This window comes from Harmonia axyridis, chromosome 1 (genome assembly GCF_914767665.1).
Source record: "Harmonia axyridis chromosome 1, icHarAxyr1.1, whole genome shotgun sequence".
NCBI classification, from domain to species: domain Eukaryota; kingdom Metazoa; phylum Arthropoda; class Insecta; order Coleoptera; family Coccinellidae; genus Harmonia; species Harmonia axyridis.
Genome location: NC_059501.1, coordinates 1,448,725 through 1,470,946, shown reverse-complemented (window position 1 = coordinate 1,470,946; position 22,222 = coordinate 1,448,725). Strand labels below are relative to the sequence as shown.

Sequence of the window (22,222 nt, the reverse complement as noted above, 5' to 3'; positions counted from 1 at the left end):
TGTTCTAGAATATTTAATCTCGCAAAACTATGCAATGAAATATTTGGTTTATTTTTCATTTGATTTCAACAAAACACAAGATATGTCGAAAGATGACATTAGACTTTTTCAATGGAAATTTATTGAAAATTTGTTATCTCATACATAAATATACTCTTAAAATATACTGAATTGATTCTTTCCCAGATATAATCTTATGATAACATCTGGAGGTAAACTTCTGAACAAATACTTTGCCAAATGATGATGCAAAACGTATTACAATTAATGCAGTTATTCGAGATTAAAAGTGATGTTCTCTCATCAAGATGTACAAAAAACATCGTGGAAGCACTGTTAGTGTCATTTGTAAACACGTGAATCAACTAAATTTCAAGGAAAAATGTCAACAGGAAGACTTGGGTAAGATAAAAAATAGAAGTTCATAGATATATTGATATTTCTTCATCATCATGAGATGTAAGCTGAATCTTATGCAAATTTCGCATTGTGCTTCATTTTTTGGCCAAAAATTATTATAGGTAGTGAATCATTCACATTTCATAACTTTTTTTGGATGATTTTCTCGTAGATCAGTATTCTCATTTTCTCGTTTTATTCAATGGATGACATTTTAGAAAAACCGATAAAGGGAGGCTTTTTGGCAAATCTGCGGCTAGAAATCTGCATTGAAAAATATAAGGTGCCTCATTCAAAAAACACAATTTTTTCTCTATATCTCTGAAACGGTTATTGATTTTTTTGATATGTTATGGGTATCATTTTTCGAATATCTCGAATGAAAACCAAGATAAAGCGAAATATTTGAAACATACATTTTTTAGAAAAGCCCTCTAACTTGCGAACGAATCGAGATATCTATGATCTGCTTTCTGTTACTCATTATTTCGAAAAAAGAGATCAAGGATATTCGAAGATTTTTTCTCTTAGTCTTATAGTTCTTGAGATGATTTTAGTGAGCATCGAATTTGAGACACCCTGTATTCACCAATCCGAGAACAATATTTTCGTGATAATGGTTGCAAAATTCAAATTTTGCGTGTCTTCAAATAAATTCTGAAATATAAAGCCTCTTGCAGAATTAGTTTTTGATAGCATCATCAGAGGCATAGAAAATTCAAGCAGAATATCGAAGAAAAGGAAAGTGCTGATTTGTAGTCAGCAACTTTGAGTTATGTGGTACTCAAGGGCGCAATTTACGAAATCAAGTGTGTCTGTGATATGAGAAAATGTTATTGCCATATTATATAATTTGCAGTGATATTTCCAATTTCAAGATTTTCTGTTACCAAAGACGAACTGAAAATTTAGTGAATTATTTTTTTGAGAAAATTTTCAAAAATTAGATAGAACATATCGAGCTATAATCAAGGAGGAGTGTTCATTCTGATCAATCAGAATTCAATTATTCATTATAAAAATGTAATTTTAACTGCAGGAGGCTTCCAACCTCGCTTCCAACTGCAACCAAGCAATCACACAGAATTGAGTAATCTGTAATTTTCGTTGCCTGCCATCAAAAAGATAATAATTCTGATATTATTTTAAATTCACTCGCTTATCTCATTTAATTTATAACCTCCAACTGATATTTTCTTCCAAAACTACTCCAGAATTTTTCATTGAATGAGGACTTATCTCAATTTTTGAGTGCTCTTTCACTGAACAAGTCACATTGTTAGACTAATTAAGGTACTGCTATCGTAAACAGGATAATTCCTAAAAGAAAAGTGCAAGAAAATTTAAATTTTCTAGCCTTTTTTTTTAGTGAAGGTCAAATGCTGTGGTTTAGTTTGTTGGTGGAAATGTTCCGAATAAGTTTGCGTAAACATGGCCATTTGGAATCTTGTTTTCTTGTTAATTTCGAAACACCATACCTAATCGAAGGAAATGAAAATTTGCAATTAGATGTAAACTGACATTTACAACCACCGTGCAAAATTTCAAGAATCAAAAAATTGAAAAATTGGAAATACTATTTCCATTCACACACAAGTGACACTAGTGGAAATAATGAATTTGAATGAATAATACATATACATAAATAGGAATAAAGTAGTAATGGTGTTGAAATTATGTACTATTGTTGATGGAAGTGTTTCAGATTGGTGTCAAAATGTTAACAATTCCATTTCTTGGTTAATTAATCAGCTCTATTACAAGAGCGAGCGTTATAGGGATAGCTAAAGTGATACATAATCTCAATACAGACTCATTATTGTATACTGTATCTTATTATAAGATACTGTTTTGGTCGCATGCTACAATGTGGTGGCAATAACACATTAGTGGTACTAGTGGAAATAATAAATTTGAATGAATTAAACAATTTTTTTGTAACGGGTGTTTTTTTTCGAGGTATATAACTTTAAATTGGCATAACTGTTCAATATGGCGACCGATTTAACAGCAGTCAAGTGATTTATTCTCAGTTTGGTTTGGCAATTTATCGTGAATGGACTCACGCCTGTACAATGCTTGCAAATAGTGCAATTTTATTTCGAAAATAGTGGTTCTGTGCGGAATACGTAACGCGCACTACGTCCATTTTATTTTGTTTAGCGATGAAGCGCACTTCTGGTTGAATGGCTACGTCAACAAACAAAACTGCTGCATTTGGAGTGAAGCTAATCCTCAAGTGTATGTCGAAACACCGTTACATCCAGAAAAACTGACTGTTTGGTGCGCTTTATGGTCTGGTGGAATCATTGGTCCGTACTTCTTCAAAAACGATGATGGCGAGAACGTTACAGTCAATGGTGATCGCTATAAAGCCATGATACCTAACTTTTTCATTCTTGAATTGAACAACCATGATGTCCAGGAGCTGTGGTTCCAACAAGACGGCGCAACATGTCTATGCGGAAAAGCCACAAACCCTTGACCTTTTGGAATACAACATTCGCCGTGTTATTGCCGATATACGGCCACAAATGTTGGAAAAAGTCATCGAAAATTGGACGTCCAGATTGGACAACATCTGAGCCAGCCGTGGCTGTCATATGCCAGAAATCATATTTAAAATATAACGCCACAAAATTATCTTGCGGATAAATAAAATTTATGTCAACCGAATAATCCATCTTTGTTTTATTGCAATTTATAGTTCTATAGCTCTAAAAAAAAGCGCTCTTTATCATTGATCCATTTTTTCATATTTCATTGAGACATAAAGTACCCAGTAAAGATTAGTGTGAAAATTATGAACTATTGTTGATGGAACTATTTCAGATTGGTGACTAATGTCAACAATTCCATTTCTTGATTGATCCATTCATTAATCAGATCGATTAGTGCTGGCTTTATAGGAATAAGCTAAAAATAGATCAAATTTTCATTCACCATTCATTCATTTATGCTGCCTTTCATAAAATACTGTTTTCGATAAAAATTACACATAAGTGGCACTAGTGGAAAAGTTCCTTGATCCGACCAGAAGGACCATTAAACTTTCACATAATTTCAAATTTCAATAATAATAACTGTTGCTCTCGAATCGATTGAATGCAGCTCTCAATAATGGATTTATCGATTTATCTGAACTCCACGTTTGTGGATCATACGTCGTCCTTGTCCCGATATATTTCATTGATATTCCGACAATAATCGGAATTAAACGACTCCTTTCAATTTACATCCATATCGGCAAGAAATAGCATAAGTACACACACACAAGTGTTCCAATATTTCGTCTGCTTATTTATAAACAGTTGGCCCTGGTCCGTTGAGTTGTATCGTATCGTTGCAATGGTATTGGTGGCAGATTTTCGCGTTGTTTTTCTGTGATTCTGTGATGTAATATTGGCACGGGATGAAAGGAGATAAAAACAAACGTATGGATGCCGAAACGGCAGCCACTCTGCTCAAAAATCCAGGTACTTGTTTGAAAATGAATGAATAAAAATATACACACCGGCAAAATCTCAAAGAAGTTTGTAGATTATTTTCTCTTGAACCCTTTGGCTGGTTTTAATAATTATTGTTTTGAATTTTAGCTTGATTCCTCGGAAACATAACCGTTTAGATACCGTCCTCTTTTAATTCCTTTTTTGTAAATTGAAGGGGTGAACAAAAAAAAAAGTGAGTTTTTATTCAGAACATCTTATGGAGTAAATCCTGGAAGGACGAGAATGTTTACGAACACTCAAATTAAATGTTGCATCATCTTTTCTGAACATTTCTTCTTTTAAGCACCTAATTGCGATAATTTGATTTTGAGATAAATTAAAGCACTTCGAATTGTTTCAGCTCACTGAAATAAAGGGTGTTTTTTTAGAGCTATAGAACTTTAAATTGCAATAAAACAACGATGGATTATTCGATTGACATGAATTTTATTTATCCGGAAGATAATCTTGTGGCATTACATTTTAAATATGATTTCTGACATATGACAGCCACGGCTGGCTCGGATGTAGTCCAATCTGGACGTCCAATTTTCAATAACTTTTTCCAACATTTGTGACCGTATATGGGCAATAACACGGCGAATGTTGTCTTCCAAATGGTCAAGGGTTTGTGGCTTATCCGCATAGACCAATGACTCTACATAGCCCCACAGAAAGTAGTCTAGCGGTGTTAAATCACAAGATCTTGGAGGCCAATTCACAGGTCCAAAACGTGAAATTAGGCGGTCACCAAACGTGTCTTTCAATGAATCGATTGTGGCACGAGCTGTATGACATGTTGCGCCGTCTTGTTGGAACCACAGCTCCTGGACATCATGGTTGTTCAATTCAGGAATGAAAAAGTTAGTAATCATGGCTTTATACCGATCACCATTGTCTGTAACGTTCTGGCCGTCATCGTTTTCGAAGAAGTACGGACCAATGATTCCACCAGCCCATAAAGCGCACCAAACAGTCAGTTTTTCTGCATTTAACGGTGTTTCGACATACACTTGAGGATTAGTTTCACTCCAAATGCGGCAGTTTTGTTTGTTGACGTAGCCATTCAACCAGAAGTGCGCTTCATCGCTAAACAAAATTCGTATTCCGCACAGAACCATTATTTTCGAAATTAAATTGCACTATTTGCAAGCGTTGTTCAGGCGTGAGTCTATTCAATAAGAATTGCCAAACCAAACTGAGAATAAATCTTTTGACAGCTGTTAAATCGGTCGCCATCTTGAACAGTAATGCCAACTTAAAGTTATATACCTCGAAAAAAAACACCCGCTAGTATTAAAGAATGGCAAGCATGAACTTGATTTCATTGATACAATGTACTTTTTGATGAATATACTGAAATTCAATTCTTTGACAGATACCCCTTTTCACTGATATTATGAATCCCTGTGAGCTTAGAATTGAGTGCTGCGACCAGCTAGTAGTCTATTGAGCTGTTCTCTCCATAACGTGATCTTCAGCTCGCCTTCCAGTTCCAGAGTTCTGATTAAGTCCAGTATTATATGGAATGGCTTCAAGGAGGCTACTTCCTCGCTTCTAGAAGTTTCTTGTCCAAAGCAGATTTTGCGCTGGCTAGCGATGGTGAGGCATTCCATCACCAGGTGATCCGGAGTTTCATCTTTCTCCACGCAGAATCTGTACTGTAGACCCATTCTTATGAGGCCTTTCCTATAAGGAGGGCGTGTAGCATATTCTTGCGAAGATCCTGATAGTTCTTAGATCTTGCAGTATCAAAGTTTCGAAGAAACTGTTTGGAATGATGCAACCCAGTAAGATTCCGCTAGAGTGTTTCTCTTCCAGTTTTTTCCACCTCCTGAAACTCTTGTAGTTACATTTGTCTTTACTACAGAATGGTTCCAAGCCAATGAAAGGAGTTTGTGCTACTTTTCTGGCAAGTGTGTTGGTCTCTTCATTTCCTTCAATTCCCAAGTGACTGGGAACCCACACAAAAAAAAAAATTCTTATTTGTTTCGTTATTTTTTCGGCAGTCTAATACCATCGAATAATCAATGTTATGTGATCTCAACGCTTTTATTGCATCGTGACTGTCAGAATGTATCACTATATCACATTACTGATACCTAGTTTCTTACAAAATTAATTTCCAGAGATCTTTCCTTTGCAAATATCTGGTTGATACCAACCCTAAATACTCCAGCGCCAGACCTCATTTTGTTTTTAGAACCAACTAGTACACGCCGTAGATCTACCTTGTAGGTAGATCAATATATCCTGTGGATCAATAAAGCCCATAGATCCACATTGCCCATAGATCTACCTTGTAGGTTGATCAATGTTGCCCATAGATCTACCTTGTAGGTTGATCAATGTTGCCCACAGATCTACCTTGTAGGTAGATCAATGTTGCCCACAGATCTACCTTGTAGGTAGATCAATGTTGCCCATTGATCTACCTTGTAGGTGGATCAATACAGCCCATAGATCTACCTTTTAGGTTGATCAATATAGCCCATAGATCTACTTTTTAATTCATTCATAAATACTCCCATATCTCCTGTAAAATCGATATCGCACTGAGATAAAGCGAGATACTAAGGATTCATGAATATACGCGTGAGTAACCCGCATCTTGTATGTAATTTGAGGATTGGAATAATATCGAATAATTCCTATCGAGTGACAATCAACTCGACCCTTTATAAACTGTATATTTACATGAAACATCCTGTATATAAAGTTTTTGTTGAAACACATAGAAGAAACTTAAAATGACAATCAACATGTCTGATGAGTTAATGAATTATGCATTGGAAAAATAAGCAAAAGCTATAATCTCAATTTTCAGATTTAATAATTCAGAAATGGCTAATTGCCACTAAATTGTACACCCAGTATAATTTTGAATCAATTATAATATATTTCCTCACAAACTATGAAAAAAAAACCTGAAGCTTATATTCCGATGGTTCAATATTTCACATTTCTGCATAAAAATCTAATTGGTACTCGAAAATAATACACCCTGTATATGATCGTCAGTCGCTTACTGTATACCTTCAACAATTATGCAAAAAAAAAATAACCTGGAACTAAGATCTCAACTATCAGATTTCAACAGGTTTCAGTTATCCAGAGTCGTCCAATTGGAACTCAGAAATTGTGCTTTCTGTATAAAAAATATTCATCGCACGTATATCTTCGCAAATTATGCAAGAGAAAACAAATCTAAAGCTCTTATTCCAATTTCCAGATTTCATAAGGTCTCGATTTTCCAGAAATGTATAATTGGCGCTTGAAAATTGTACACCCTGTATATAATCGTCAATCCCCACCTGTATACCTTCAAGAATTATGCAATTGAATGATAACCTATAGAGCTAACATGACAACTATAAGAAAAGTTTTCAGTTCTCCAGAGACATCTCGGAAATTGTACACTCTGTATAAACGTTATTCATCGCACGTATATCTTCGCAAATTATGTGAGAGAAATCTAACTTGAAATTTCAATTTTCAGATTTCATAAGTTTTCAATTTTACAGAAAAGCATAATTGGCGCTCGAAAATTGTACACCCTGTATAATATGGTCAATTTATCGAAAAACCTCCAATAGGCAACTTGAAAAAAAACAATGTATAATCGTTATTCTTATATGTACTTTGAAAATCGGAAAAACATAATTATATGTGTATACTACGAAATCATTCACACAATAGACTAAACAAAAAATTGATCCATTTCAATAATCCGAAGCATTCACCGCCAAATAATATAAAAATTAATAACTGGCGAAAAATTAAAAAAAAAAAATTATCACCTGCTGCAAGATTTGAACTCGCAGACCTCAGATTGTACGACTACATCCCTAACGACCCGGCCACAATGCCTTTGCATATTTAGGTGCATTTGTGCTTCTTATACGAATAATGTCAAAATAACTGGTGACAGAGATTCTATAAATTGATGAATTTTCATGAATTTCGTTTAAAAAATCGTTAAATATAAGGGAAATCGAATTAAAATATCTCTACCTACCAGTTTTCTTCGCCTCAAATGCTGATATCTTTCCAAAATGATATATTTACCTTGACAATTCACATGAAACGGAATGCTTCAAGATTTGACCAATTTCCATGAAAATATCAACAAAACGCAAAAATACCATCATAAAAGGGCGGTACATACAGGTGTAGTCTATTATTTCCTCAAATTTCTCGTTAAAAACTTTTCAAATAACCAAATGACTCCTGTAGAGGCTTCTGGCAAACCAAGCTTTCCACTGACACAAAACGATTCCGCTTGAAAATATCATAAAATATACATGGAAAAAGGGATATAAATCGCATCTGATTCATCTTTTCTTGCATATTTCCTCTCGATTCGTCCAAATTTCAACATTTCCATTAAAATATCATCTGACGTTTCCCATTTTCATTCTGTATTTCGACGATTTCATGAATGAGCACAGAATTGGTTAAAACGTCAGAATATTTTGAATAGATTATTAGATTGATCCTTGATTTTATTATACAGTTATTCATATTTCAAATAGTTCTATTCATCAAGAGCCCTCTAATGGACACGGTAAAAATAATATAAAACCTAAATATTCTAGAAACGTCAATTGCCGCGGACGTTGCTAGGCCCGTTGCTACCCAAGGACATCGTAGTATTTTCCTATTGGTCGTTCACGTCGACGTGAATCTGGAAATTCGTCGGGAAATTTCCCAAACTTTATCCGTTCATTCCCAGGTTATCCCGAAAAATCGGGAAACGGGAATATCCGCGTTAGTTAATTCGACATTTTCTCTTTCTTTCCGTACTTTTAGTTTTTCTCGTATCTCTCCCAGAGCCGAGAACACTCGACCGCAAAATCGGTCCAAAATCGTTCGATTTTCGGTGGGAGGAGCGCTTACGAGTTTAATATAGTATAGACTATGTACTATTAAATGGTATTTTTTTTGAGAACTTGAATTATGAACTCCCTTTCCCAATCTTCTATCCCATAGGTACTTAGTATCGTAGTGAAGGTTTTCTCGATGCTAGTTTTCTTTAACATCTCGTCATTGGGAAAGTCCGCTGATGGTAATATATAATATATGAAAACAAAGTAGAGGGCACCAGTTGATGTCCAAATTCAGAAAATATTTCTCAAATCCTCGACAATTGCATGAAAATAAGTCCAGATACAAAGACGCAGAACATCCACCAATTTACAAGTTTGAAAAGTTGAACTAAGGGATCTGATTTACCCTCTACCTAGTGTCACTAACCTACAGAAGATGGCGCAACGAAACTCATAGATCTTATACGAAATTTCAAACCCATCTTCGAATAAAAATGTGGAGATGTATTGAATTCATACAGAGTGAAATAGAAAGAACATCCAGTAGTTATGAATTTATTGAATTTTTTTCATCATGTGGTATGCCAATTTCGATTTCAAATCTACAGGGTGATATTCAGTGCCTGCTTTTGTTCCTCCAGACCAGAACTTTTATTTGGTGGTTAACTGGTAGTTCACAAAAATGAATAAAGAAACTATGATCTAGTACTTAACTTATTCTTTTTTGTTATTTTGCTTTATCTGAGAGAAAAATTATCTCTAAATCCTCAGGAAAATACAAATTGTCATGAAAATCCTATTAATAATATGCGATCAATAAAGTAATTAATAGTTCAAGTGTTTATTTTTCCAATCTGTAGCAATTATTGATAAAGATTCCATCAATGTAATATAATATCATGGTATAATCATTACGAATTTTTTCTTAATATTTTCCAAGGAATTTCTCATTTTCATTTATATTTATAGGTACCTAAAATTTAGGAACATCCGGTACATCATTTCTTATTTAAACAAAATATATAACGAAGAAATTTTTGCAGGTGCAGCAGATTTCGAGGAAGCAATATCAGCTACTAAATTTGGAAAATTCAACTTGATCCTCATACTTATAGCAATTCCTTCAGGATGGTCTTCCATTTTCGAGACCACCACCATGTCTTACGTTTTCCCAGCTGCGCAGTGTGACCTTAGCCTTTCTTTGGGAGATAAAGGAGTTCTGAATGCTGTTACATACATAGGTAACATAATATGAAAATTTGAACTGGGTATAGAAAAAATCAAACCTCTCCGAAATATTATGAAGTTTAAAATAAACTAAATTTAACTATAGACTCCTCTCAGTAAGTAAAACACTCTTCTCATTTACCATATTTGCAGATTCGGCTCAGGAGAAAAGTTATATGCATTTTGTGGCTTTAGTTGGCTAATACAATCCTGTCCTTTTGATAGCACAGAAATCAATAATCGTTTGGCTTGTTTTCTTTGATATGAGGAATCTATAGTTAATGCCTTCAACTTTTAAGATACATCCGGTATATATAGATATTCAATTTGCAGTTTGGTTGCAGTCGAGTTTCTCATTTTATGATTATTGAAAAAATAATTTTTCATATCGGCCTAACTCCGAAACCATTGAATGCATTTCGACTATAAACAAACTCAACCGAGATATTCGTACCCTGAAAATAACCTGAATATTTCGAATCTCTAGCTCATTCAAAATTTTATATCAACTTCTTCTTTGAGTTTCTTCTGCATTCAGCTCCAACAATTGTAATTTTTCGTAGATCTTATTACTTCCCCCAAGTAATAGAAAAGGGATGTTTCGGTGACTCACAGGGTGTCAAACCACCCCTAACCTTCAGCAATGACTCATTTCACATCTGACCTGACACAATACAATCAGAATTAAGTCTTGTTTGGGAAAAGACATGAGAGGAAATAGAGAATAATTCACAAGAATGTCCAGAACTGTAGATTGCTTTGAATCAATATTCTAGATGAGCCCCAGTTGACTCAAATATGAAACACTCAATATATTGAAAAAAAAAACGTTCATCGTACATTGTACTAGATTATTCATCATCTGAATTTAAGTTTCAAAATACTTATGTTTTTCAAATTTTTGGTTTTTATTTCGTTTTGTTTATTTTTTTTTAATTCAATGTTTTAGAATTTTCTTTTCATATTATTTAATATGATTATTGAGATAAAAATAGTCAGGTACTGACTTCTCGTGAATTACATAGGTATATCTATCTCTTATTTGAATTATATCTCATAAAAACCTTATCAAAGGGGTTTAAAAATTTTTCTTCAATTTCCAAATGAATGATCGATATTGGAATATATTCATTTTTTTTTTCAGGAATGATTTCGAGTGCCTTCATTTGGGGCTATCTCTGTGATACTCTAGGTAGAAAAAAATTATTGTACATAGGATTTTTTCTGGATAGTTTATTTGTTGTCATGAGTTCATTTTCACAAACTTTGACCCTCTTAATGATAACAAAGTTTTTAGGAGGATTTATGTAAGTAAAAGGAATTAGAATAGCACTGACGTGAAGTAAAAATTTACGCACTCCTTCAAATTTGAATTCAAAGTATTTGCATATAACCGAAAAAAATTAGATCAGAAAAATTCGATATTTTTTTCCTGTAAAAGCTAATACATACCTTGCTAAACTTTGAACGAAATCTGACAGATCCTGAGATATTGAAATTGAAAAAAAATTGTTTTATGCTGAATTAAAATGTAAAAAAAAATATCCCAGGGGTTTCTGGATCAGATTCATTAACCTCTTCGAAGAAATGGAATGAATAGACCTTTTTTTTCAGAATAAACGGACCCTTTGCTGCCCTAACATGCTATTTATCAGAATTTCATTGTGCCAAATATAGAGCAAGAGTACAAATGGTCCTAGGTATAATTTTCAGCGCTGGTACAATATGTTTACCACTCCTAGCAGCCCTTATTCTACCTGAAGAAATAGATATCGTTTTGTTTGACTATTTCAGTAAGTATATTGAAGATTTTCAGCTCGAAATCCGTCTGAAAATTAGAACATAAAAATATCAAATTTTTTTACTATTTCAAAACGAAAATGGACAATTTTTTGATAGCTATGTTTCAGAAATATATACTTATTTTCTCTCGGAATGATCCTATATAAATATGACACCAAATATCTGATTATGACGTATTAAGTGGTAACATTTTTCAGGAATACATTCTTGGAACGTCCTACTTCTAGTAAGCGCTTTTGCGCCTTTGCTGGGTGGTGTTGTCTTCTTCTTTTTACCAGAGAGTCCAAAGTTTTTGATGTCAATAGGTAGAAACGAAGAAGCGCTCAATGTTATGAAGAAGGTTTACAGCTTGAATACAGGAAAACCTGCAGAAACATATCCGGTAAGGAGAAGAGCTGAAAATTTTCACACAATCTTTTAGAGTTTTTATAAATGATTGCAACGTCATAGTGACCGTTGAAATGTTCTTCACAACTTATCAGTAATACTGACAGAGAGGCAACTAATCTATCTGATGAAATGACGAAATTAAGGATTATAAATATTCTTCAATATCAATTTTAATTCAAATTCTTTGTCTGGGATAAGTAAATCAACTATATTTCAAAAGTATCATTGATTTTTAAAAGACCCCGTATTATATATGATAATTTATAAGTAGAAACCCACAAAATTATTAATACTAAAAAGCTTCTCCTTAAAAATTCGAAGATGTATAATAGAAACAACGCAAATTTATATTTTGAAAAGAATCATTTCAGATCAAAACACTGATAGAAGAGACGAAAGCAAAAGAGAACAAGACTGCTGATGGTGAGGTCCAAATATCTGAAAAAACATCGAGAAAAACTTTTTCACAGGGGTTCTCACAGCTGAAGCCATTATTTGCTCCTCCATTGCTGCAAAACATTCTTCTGGTATGCTTATTGCAAATGATGCAAATGATGAGGTTTGTTGAATTTCTTAAGTTAACACGTCACTCTAAAAGTCCCGAGCCATACCACTCTTTTTTTAGTGAAGCTGTATTTGTTGTTGCTTGAAAAATGGATAAAAACGAGATTTCAGTATTGATGAAGTACTGTGAAACAAAGCTAGTAATATTCAGACTCTGCTCCATTGATATCAAACGGTTAAGAGATAATATTATGCTAACTTTGAACATGGTTGATGAACCAATGGTCTTGACAAAGGTCATCAACAGTGAATGTTATATTAGGTTATTGTATTGATTGATTGCAGCATTCAAGACAAAACGTCTTCCAATGCAAAATAAAATAATTATTTTCTTTTACCAAAACAATGTCCCTTGTCACAAATCAATAAAATTCATGGTTAAATTGAACCAATTGTGCTTCCAACTGCTTGATCACCCACCTTATTCTCCAGATTTGACCCCAAGCGATTACAGGCAATTTACAGACCTCAAAAGTATCATCCATAGAAAGAAATTTAGCTCTAATGGAGGCAAATGAGAATATTTCAATAAAAAAGATATTGAAAAGTTGGAGAGGCTATACATCACTCTTGAAGATGATTATGTTGATTAATAAAGTCAAATTTTCAAGAGAAAATGTATTTTCACTGATTATGTTCGGGACTTAATAAGTGACGCTCCACATTCGAAAATATTTTTTTTAAATAAGATGTATACTAGTTTAGTTGCGTTTATAATAAATATAATTACAACTGAAATAATTAAAATGAGTTTAAATAATATTTTCTCTTTTCAGCTTGAATACCTTAAGATTATGGCTTCCCCAATTATTCCAAGCAATACACGACTATGAATATTACAATAATAATACTTCCGCTGACCTTTGCACCATGTTGGAAACAATAAGGCCAAAAAATGTTACTGCTACTACTGAATGTGTGGTTGTAAGTGTCTACTCAATCGATCATCTTTCAGCGTTTTCTAAACTTCGTCTTGTTGCTTATAAATTTTTGAATGAAAAATTAAATGACTGATAATTTTTATCGTATTGGACCAAAATAATTCTTACATTGATAATATCCTTTTTAATTGATTTACTCACTGACGTACTTCTACTCTGATAACAACACAAATATATTGGGAATCCTTTTAAAAATAATAATTTGGACATTGTAACTTTTGAAAATCACATTAAAAATTAATTATCTTAAGGATTCCATAACTTTGACGTAGTTTTGCTCTTATGTAGAAAAATTTCGGAACTCAATTTTTTCGCACAGCCTACCATCAGAATAACTGCATTTCTAATAAGAAATATTCAATATTATTCTTATATTTATTTCCAGAATACGAACCTTAAAGTTTATGTGAATGCAATGATAGTTTCTACTGTTACTTTATTTGGGTATATTGTTGCTGGTTCCCTGATAAATTATCTTGGAAAGAAAAAACTTATTTGTGAGTAACAACAAAAAATAACTTGTTGCCGTGGAATAACAAATTTTAACTTTTAGTCATACTAGGGTTTTCTTCTGGCTTATGTGGTTACAGTATGTATTTTGCACAAAGTTCTGAAGCCACCCTGGTAATTTCATCACTTTTCATCGGACTGGGAAGTATCAGTATCAATGTTATACTGAGTGTTGTTGTGGACCTATTTCCAACATCTTTGAGGTACTCAAATCAAAGACGAAATAGATGAAAAATAATCACTCAATTTTTTTTAGAACTATGACAGTGTCTGTTACAATGATGTGTGGTAGATTGGGAGCCACTTCTGGCAATCTTGTATTTCCTACTTTGTTGAAATCAGGTTGTGCTCCACCATTTTTCACTGTGGGTACTGGCATGCTAGGTGAGATGATATCATTTTCACCCAAAGAATAAACCACACTGAATATATTGTTCCCTAAATAAATTTGAGATGCTTATTTACAAATACAACAAAAGTGTGTGAAGAAATTATTTTAGAATTGAATAACTCTATTCACCTATGCTGTTTTTTATTAGTCACAAAAAAACAAGAACGTGAAAAAAATTAAACAATTTTGAAGAAAACATTCAAGACAAACTTTACTTAAAAACTCCTAAAAATTGCTTTTATGAAAGAGAATTTGAAACATTGTAGGTCATGATATAATAGAAAATCAAAATTTTCAAACTAAACATGCATAATTCTCAGACAAGCAGTTTGTCGAACTTTTTCTTCTCATTTCGAAATAAAACCAACTTCAATGGTTTATTAAATTGTTATTATTCTTTCAAGATCATTACCTCGGATGAATTTTAAAGGTATTTTAAATTTTTTCATTCTCTATCACCTAAACGAAGAGAATTGATATTCGATAGTTTTATATTTTGCATAGGGGCTGAAATATATAGGGTGACGATAAACTTTGATACACACTATACACTTATCTCATATAGAAAACTTATTCTAAGAAATGTTTTAGGTGTGGCATTGTTTTGCCTTCTACTTCCAAATACCGACATGAAATCGCTACAATAGAAGTTGCAGTTGAATGAAAAAATGCAGTATTAGATGAAAAGGTAGACAAAAGATATATGGCACCTTGTTTTTGTGTGGTCCCTTTTTGGAATGCATTTTAGGTCCGCTTTTTGACCTCTCCAAGATGAAATTCTTGGAAGATCTTTAGGGGAGTAAACCTCTACATGTGAATCTCTCAGGTTGCATTTCTACATTTATACAGGGTTGTACGAATAAAAGAAATAAATGATTCTTTTTCTATGTCTTGTATTTTTGAGAAAATATTGATCGTTGCTTGTTGTGAATTGAACTAGTTGGCATTCTGAAAGTTTCAGCGTGCATTTATACTTATTTGTTGAAGGGTTAGAAATGTTTTAGTTCATTTTACATTTACGTATTCAGAATAAAAATTGTTTGTTTTTGTTGTTGAAATGTTGTCATCCAAACATTGATTCTCTTGCAAAAGTCACGAATGATCAATAAGAAAAGAAACAAAGACTTTCATTAATTTGTCGGTTTTCATTCGACTATCCCCCGTATACGTATGAAAAGGGTGGTGCATGTTTGGAATCCCTAACGGAAAAGTTTGGGAAACTCTGGCGAGGCCCTAAAAATGGTTCACTCAGTAGCAAACTAAAATCGAAGGAAAAAAATTAATAGTTTCTGTTACTTTTCGAGTAAATATAACCGATACTCAAAATTAATTTGAAAACAAGCATATTTTAAAGCAAACGCAACATTCCTGATTTGAATTCCGCCACATTTCAATACGCATGTCCGGTGAGGACGATGGGCGCGTCTGCATTTCTAAATTCTTTAACCGCAACGCTCGACAGTGCTGCCCCAGTGGAACTCGGTCTTTTCTGATTGGAACATTCCCTAGGCGGGCACGCTTCTTTTTCGACATCCGACAGTAACAGAAATGACAAAATGCTCTTTATGATGACACAGACCACCATATTTGACAATAATCTAAATCAACTTTAGTGGTGTCGAAATTCGGTCAGAATGATAGCGTTTATTTATTTTGTCGATCCGTTAACAGTTCCGAAAACCCAGTGAGTTGTGTGCAAGTTAGAATGGTGCAGTTGAGTGTTGAAAATGGCAAGTAACGATAGGTCATCGAGCTCTCCAAACTTCCATAACTTATCGGATATGGCATCGTCTTCGCAGGCTAGGCATTCCTTACCGGCGATATCGGCTTCGGATTCATTTCAAAGAACCGTGGAAAGTGCTAGGTATTTCCGGGACAATCTGAATAACGTAATTAGAGAAATTCAACCTCTGGTGGAAACCGCCCGTGCGGTCAACGCCGGCGTAAGCATCTCCTTCACGTCTCGTTTAAATCGACCTTCCTCTTCTTCTTCGGATCCTCCTAATATTTTGCGTCAACAATCTGCACCAGCCGAGGTAAATCCGAGTTTCGTGGTGAATATTGAGGAACCAGAAGAGCCTAACGATGCTAACACGCATATTAACCCAAACAACAGCGTGAACGAAGCAACATCATCGGAGGACACAAGCAACGCCTCCGATGGGGAGAATCTTCAAACGGTTGTGGAGGCCCAACAGATGCTCCAGGTTGTTCTTAAGTACATTCCATTCATTCTGATCCTTCTTGCCAAAGGTATTTACGATTATCACGAGGGCATTTTTATAATTTTGATAATGTTGATCACCTTCGCCAATGCCAATTCCACTGTTCGGAGAGAAGCCACGAAGAGGCACCGAAGGAGCATATCAAGTCTTGGGGTCGCTCTTCTATACATAGCGGCATGTCTATTGTTTATTCACTTCATTTTCGACGACGAGTTTCAGAAATTCGACGACGTTTTGAACTTGGCACTCATAAGAACTTTCCAACACCCATTAACGGTGTGGAACTTGATGTGGATTGTCATCGTAACTGACTTTGCCCTCAAACTTATCACCATCGTTATCAAAATCTTGTTCTCCATGCTCCCAGGGAAGATCCTAGCGTTCCAGAAAAGGGTAAGTGTAATTTTCTCAATGATTGAAAGAGTAATAACATGTGTCGTTTACTGTTTTTCAGGGTAAAATCTACTTATTGATAGAGGCATTCTCCCAGATGTATCGTAGCATGGCTACCATACAACCTTGGCTGTACTACCTTCTGGAAAGTTATTCGGGACCTGAGAAAATCGTTGCTGTCTTCTTATCTGCTTTCTACATGATCTCCAAAGGTCCAGATCTAATGAGTCGGCTGAAGCTGTTCAAGACTGCCTGTTTCAAGTTGCTGCAGAATGTGGTGAGTGTTCCCATCAAGAAATCATTATATACATTGTTTTGGTTTGGCTTGCATCATTTCTAATCCAAATCAATGGTTTGCATACACACATAGTCCCTATACATTGTAATACTTTCCACATATCATCTTTGTTTGCTTTTTTTCGTTTTTCTGTAGGATAGGATTATCTGACAGGATTTTTTGGTACTTATTTGATACAAGGAAAATTCTCATTTGGCATGTAATTTATTGAAATAACACATTGGGCCAACTTAACATTGTGCTGTATAGCTTTGTTGGTTTGATTGTTTATTTAATCATTGTTTTCATTTGGACATTGACTAATGAGAGTATCAATTGAAATCGATATTTTTCCATTTGAATGATAGGTTTTTTAATCATGATACTAATGTTCTGAAAAATTCTCGAATATCTTGATTTCTTAAGGAATTATTATCAATTGTGAAAGTTCAGGTCTTTGCCTGATGACTTTGTTATTTGTTTATATTTTTGTTTGATGTGCGACGTACTCGATTGTCAGAAATTTGTGTTATCGCTCTTTTTTAATTACTCTAGGATCATATCCATTGATATCCAGTCCTTAAATTCGAGACGTACGTAAATTTAACAGTTATTTACGTAGTGTTGTTAAACTCTGAGATAAACAGAACAAAGTTGAACAATTGGGTCAATTTCACCTGATGGTTTTACGCAATACACGTGCGACTGTTTTTTTCTCATTTCTTTAGAATTTTCGCTGAAAAATTGGGAGGAAACTCGAAAGCGTTCCTTTGGAAGATCGTAGCGTCCTTAGCAGTCACGAGTGTCACAAAATGGCCGCCCCTTCCGATTTATTACGTTAGATTTGGGGGAAGAGTATAATTCACTCTGAAATCTTCAGATAGTTACTAAATTTCGTTGAACTTTTTATGTCTGAGTGGACGTTGGACTGTTTGTTTTAAGTTTCATTTTTGGTTTGTGTAAACATTTGATTCTATAAGGATTTATATCGTTGATGGCTTGTTTTGGCTTTATTTGAGTGGTGTAACTATGGTTTTTAGTTTTTGTATCCGGATTTTCGGAAAATTCAATGATTTTATTCTAATTTTTCTAAGAATAAAGTTTATATTTCTCGGTTTCATGTTTTTCTCGATGAAAATTGAGTAATATGGATTTTTTCGATTGTGAGTAGGTCGAATTACTGAATTTTAAATTGATGAGAATATACTTAAAATCATCAATAACATCAATGAAAAAAATTGTTTTGGAAAATAAACGCAGCCATAAAACACCTAAATTTTTTTCTACAGTTTCAAAATTCAAAAACCTGTATTATCCATATTGATGGTATTCCAATACGTTTAAATTCTGTAATAAATATGTTTTTGTTTGTCTCCCAGTCATATCATCGACGATATGATAAAATATCACGTTAGTTATTTGTTCAAGTGGCTATCGAATTGGTTGCATTCTGAAAAGTTCGAAAAATTTGTTTGATTACAGAGTTCGCTCACTTTTGTTTTTCAGTTGATTGTTTCTATAATCGAGCTGATTTTATTGATAAGTACTTTTGATTCGTTTATATTGGGTTTTTCTAAATTTACAACAATTTTATTGGTTGTGATTGTCGGTAAATCTACATTTCAAAATTTAGATAACTAGTGATTAAATGTTGATTAGTTGAAGATTGAAAAACTCGAAACAAACTAAAACATGTAGAAAAAGCTGCTTCCATTAGTTGACATTGTAAAAATTAAGATATCATTGCTTTATCATTTATTGTATCATAAACACTAATTATAAAAAGGCATTTCCAGTGCAGTACATTAGAATACGTCGTCTAGTCATCTTTTACATTGGACAAAAAATTTTGATATCTACTGTTATTTATAATTTTTCGTTAGTGGCATTTTTGAAGAGAATATAATAATTTATTTAGAGTTGAACGTTTTTAGTGAAAGGTTGTCAGATTTGGTATTTGTCTTGTTAGGTCAAAAATTTAAGTTGTGTTCCATTAAAAATTTCACTAAAGAAACATTGAGAATGATTGTTCTATTAATATCACTCTGAGATCGAAAATTCGGACTTTTTTTTATTCAATACAAAATTTTAGTCGAAGAAACTGACTAATAGTATTTCCCATGAAAGAATATACAGGATTTTTTTTTTGAGAAGCTATAAATACAATAATTTCATTCAATTCTTCTTTCCTATTGAATAAATTTAAAAACCTACAAAAATTGAACCTGAACATCATGATTTTTTTCATTATATCAAAACAATTGTATCGATAGATGTATACAGGATGTTCCAAAATTGAAGAAAAAGATCTATAAACATGGGCCCTTAAACTCTCTTTTCTCGGGATACGGGATGTTGAAGTTTAATTTTTTTTTTTTCAAGTTTTCTTTTATCCTTTGCATTTTATAAGGTATTTAACTGAAATTTAGCATATACATTCCAATTTAGATTTTATCGTTATATGCCAATTCCGACTACCGTTCTACAGTGTGAAATTTTTGTGGACCGCACTTTTTTCTACTACTTTTGTTGTAGTGGACCACTGATAGTTAAGAAAACACGATAAGAAACTTTGATCTACTACTAAACTTTTTGGTTTCTTGTTGTTTTGTGGTATCTGCTACCGATTCAGAGAAAAAAAATCAGATAATTCTCTCGAAATCCTCAGGAAAATCCAAATTATCATAAATATCCCGGTAGTAAGCTGTGATTAATAAATTGATTATTAGTTTCGTTGCTTGTTTTCCGGATCTTTAGCAATGATTCATGAAGATTCGAACAACTGGTATAATCGTCACAAAAAAGTAGGACTTCAAGAAACACCCTGTAACTCGAAAACAGCGCGTTTGTGATTCCATGTTTATAGGACTTTTTTTCTTACCATTAATCTGATTTTTACTTTCAATCTTACAAATAATACTTATTAATTTCGAATATCATCAAAAGGAAGTCACTGTTAAGGCCTTTAACATTCAGATCTTTTATGCCATTTGTCAGAATCAATATTTTATCCGAACACTTAAATATATCTCGATCTGTAACCAGAACAGGACGAATTTTGTTATGTTTATCAACTTGTATAGAGTAAGATACAGAAATATTCTAAATAAACGTACACATCCGGTATCTGGTTAGATTTTGTCCAATGTAATCCTCGTGACCGTGACGTCACCGACTTCCTCTAATATTATTGGTTGAATTTTGTAATTTTCCAAAACCGCTGGAAATGTCCGTTATACAATACCGTCTCATTAACAGCTTAGGCGCCAAAGGTCGAGTCATCGTCCATCTGTAATATATGTTATTTTTTTTTGTCATTCAGTCTACAACACCCCAATCATCCCCTCACTCCCCTAACAGGTGTGGCGTCCATTTCATTCCACCTTATATAACGGTTCTTTCATTGGCTCTGTGAATCCCGCGCCATCAATTGTCAATAACTTAAATCTTGCAGACGGTTGGTTCGGCGCCCACCAAGGAACAGATCCAGACGGCCGGCGAAAACTGCCCGATCTGCCACGACGAGTACGACTCTCCGGTGCTGCTGGAATGCAGGCACATCTTCTGCGAGAACTGCGTCACCACCTGGTTCGATAGGGAGCAGACGTGCCCCCTCTGCAGGGCGAAGATCGTGGACGACCCTTCATGGCGCGACGGATCCACGTCTTTCTTCGTGCAGATCTTTTAGGGGGCGCGGACCTTTAGACCCCCCATCTTCGCGCAGATCTCGTAGGGTGTGCGGGCCTTTAGACGCGCACTTCGTTTTCAGACCCTTTAGGCGGTACCGACCTTTAGCCGAACGCCCCTAGGGGGGTAGGTTCGTTCTCTGCGCGTTTTATCCCTCTTTTGTGTCGTCTAGTGTAGAGGAAACGGCGATTGTCTGGGTTGCGTATTTCGGTTTAGAGGTTATGTTAGGTTAGGTCGGAGAAAGTCGGGCTCGTGAAGGTTGGAAAGCACCTTTAAATGTTTTTTTTTTATTCGGGATTTCGAACGATATAACATTTCCTGAAAGAGTCTAAATTTTTTTTGTATATTGAAGAAGGTGCATTTTTGCTGTGGCAGCAAAATTTGGTTGTGCACAGACTAGGCTTTCGGTCCCAAAGAATAATCGTGGGTTTTAGAAAAGCGTTTTTAAACATTCCCGAGAGAAAAATTTTCGTTCCGAGAATGGGTGATAATATTATAATTTACACGTGAATATTTATATATTTTTATACAGCGATTTATTTCTCAAATTGTAAATATCTGTTGTGGAGATAGCTTCCCCTAATATATTGCTTTATTATTTTTATTATATTGTTGTCGAAAGTTTTATAAATCTGTATAAATATATTCTGTTGAAGAAGTTGGTGTTTGACTGTACCCGATAAAAGTGTTTGTTTTCTGTGTTTCATTATGTTTCCACAGTTTCAGCCTACAGCACATTCTTTGTGAAAGACATAGGTAGTGAGATGCTTCAGGTTCCTCTCACTACCTTGTCTTTCATATAGCGTTTGCCTCGTCTTCGGCTGCAGCACCCCGGAAGACAGCTGATAACAACACACCAGATATAGTTGGCATACTTTGATTATCAGAGTTGGATGTCTTAGCTCTTCCATGTTATCACAGCCAGCTTTGATAAGCAGAGATATGCCCGATCGCATCCTAGCCAGCTTTACCACCCTAGTCGTCGACTCATCTCAAATTGGGAATCTTCAAGTCATCAAAATGGTAGTGAAACCGTGTTTTACCAGTATCACAGCCAGCTTTGATGAGATGGATATACCAAAAGACAACGGCAGATCG

General features: G+C 34.3%; 2 protein-coding genes across 3 annotated transcripts; both read left to right on the top strand.

Annotated features, from left to right (window-relative positions):
- Positions 1-110: 110 nt before the first annotated feature.
- On the top strand, positions 111-15,429 carry LOC123671542 (synaptic vesicle glycoprotein 2B-like). Of its 2 annotated transcripts, none has more exons than XM_045605449.1 (11): positions 111-402; positions 9,760-9,957; positions 11,088-11,250; positions 11,558-11,736; positions 11,944-12,128; positions 12,508-12,695; positions 13,477-13,624; positions 14,027-14,138; positions 14,195-14,354; positions 14,408-14,535; positions 15,134-15,429. In XM_045605449.1, exons 1-11 carry the CDS (start codon positions 309-311, stop codon positions 15,187-15,189), a joined length of 1,611 nt encoding a protein of 536 aa, XP_045461405.1. In that variant the 5' UTR covers positions 111-308; the 3' UTR covers positions 15,190-15,429. The 2 variants fall into 2 exon arrangements, with proteins under 2 accessions (XP_045461405.1, XP_045461406.1); XM_045605450.1 differs by lacking the exon at positions 111-402 and adding an exon at positions 3,640-3,875.
- A 581-nt stretch (positions 15,430-16,010) lies between these two features.
- LOC123671546 (RING finger and transmembrane domain-containing protein 2-like) lies at positions 16,011-21,782 on the top strand. The gene is made up of 3 exons (XM_045605454.1): positions 16,011-17,160; positions 17,222-17,437; positions 20,892-21,782. Exons 1-3 carry the CDS (start codon positions 16,270-16,272, stop codon positions 21,123-21,125), a joined length of 1,341 nt encoding a protein of 446 aa, XP_045461410.1. The 5' UTR covers positions 16,011-16,269; the 3' UTR covers positions 21,126-21,782.
- Positions 21,783-22,222: the final 440 nt, after the last annotated feature.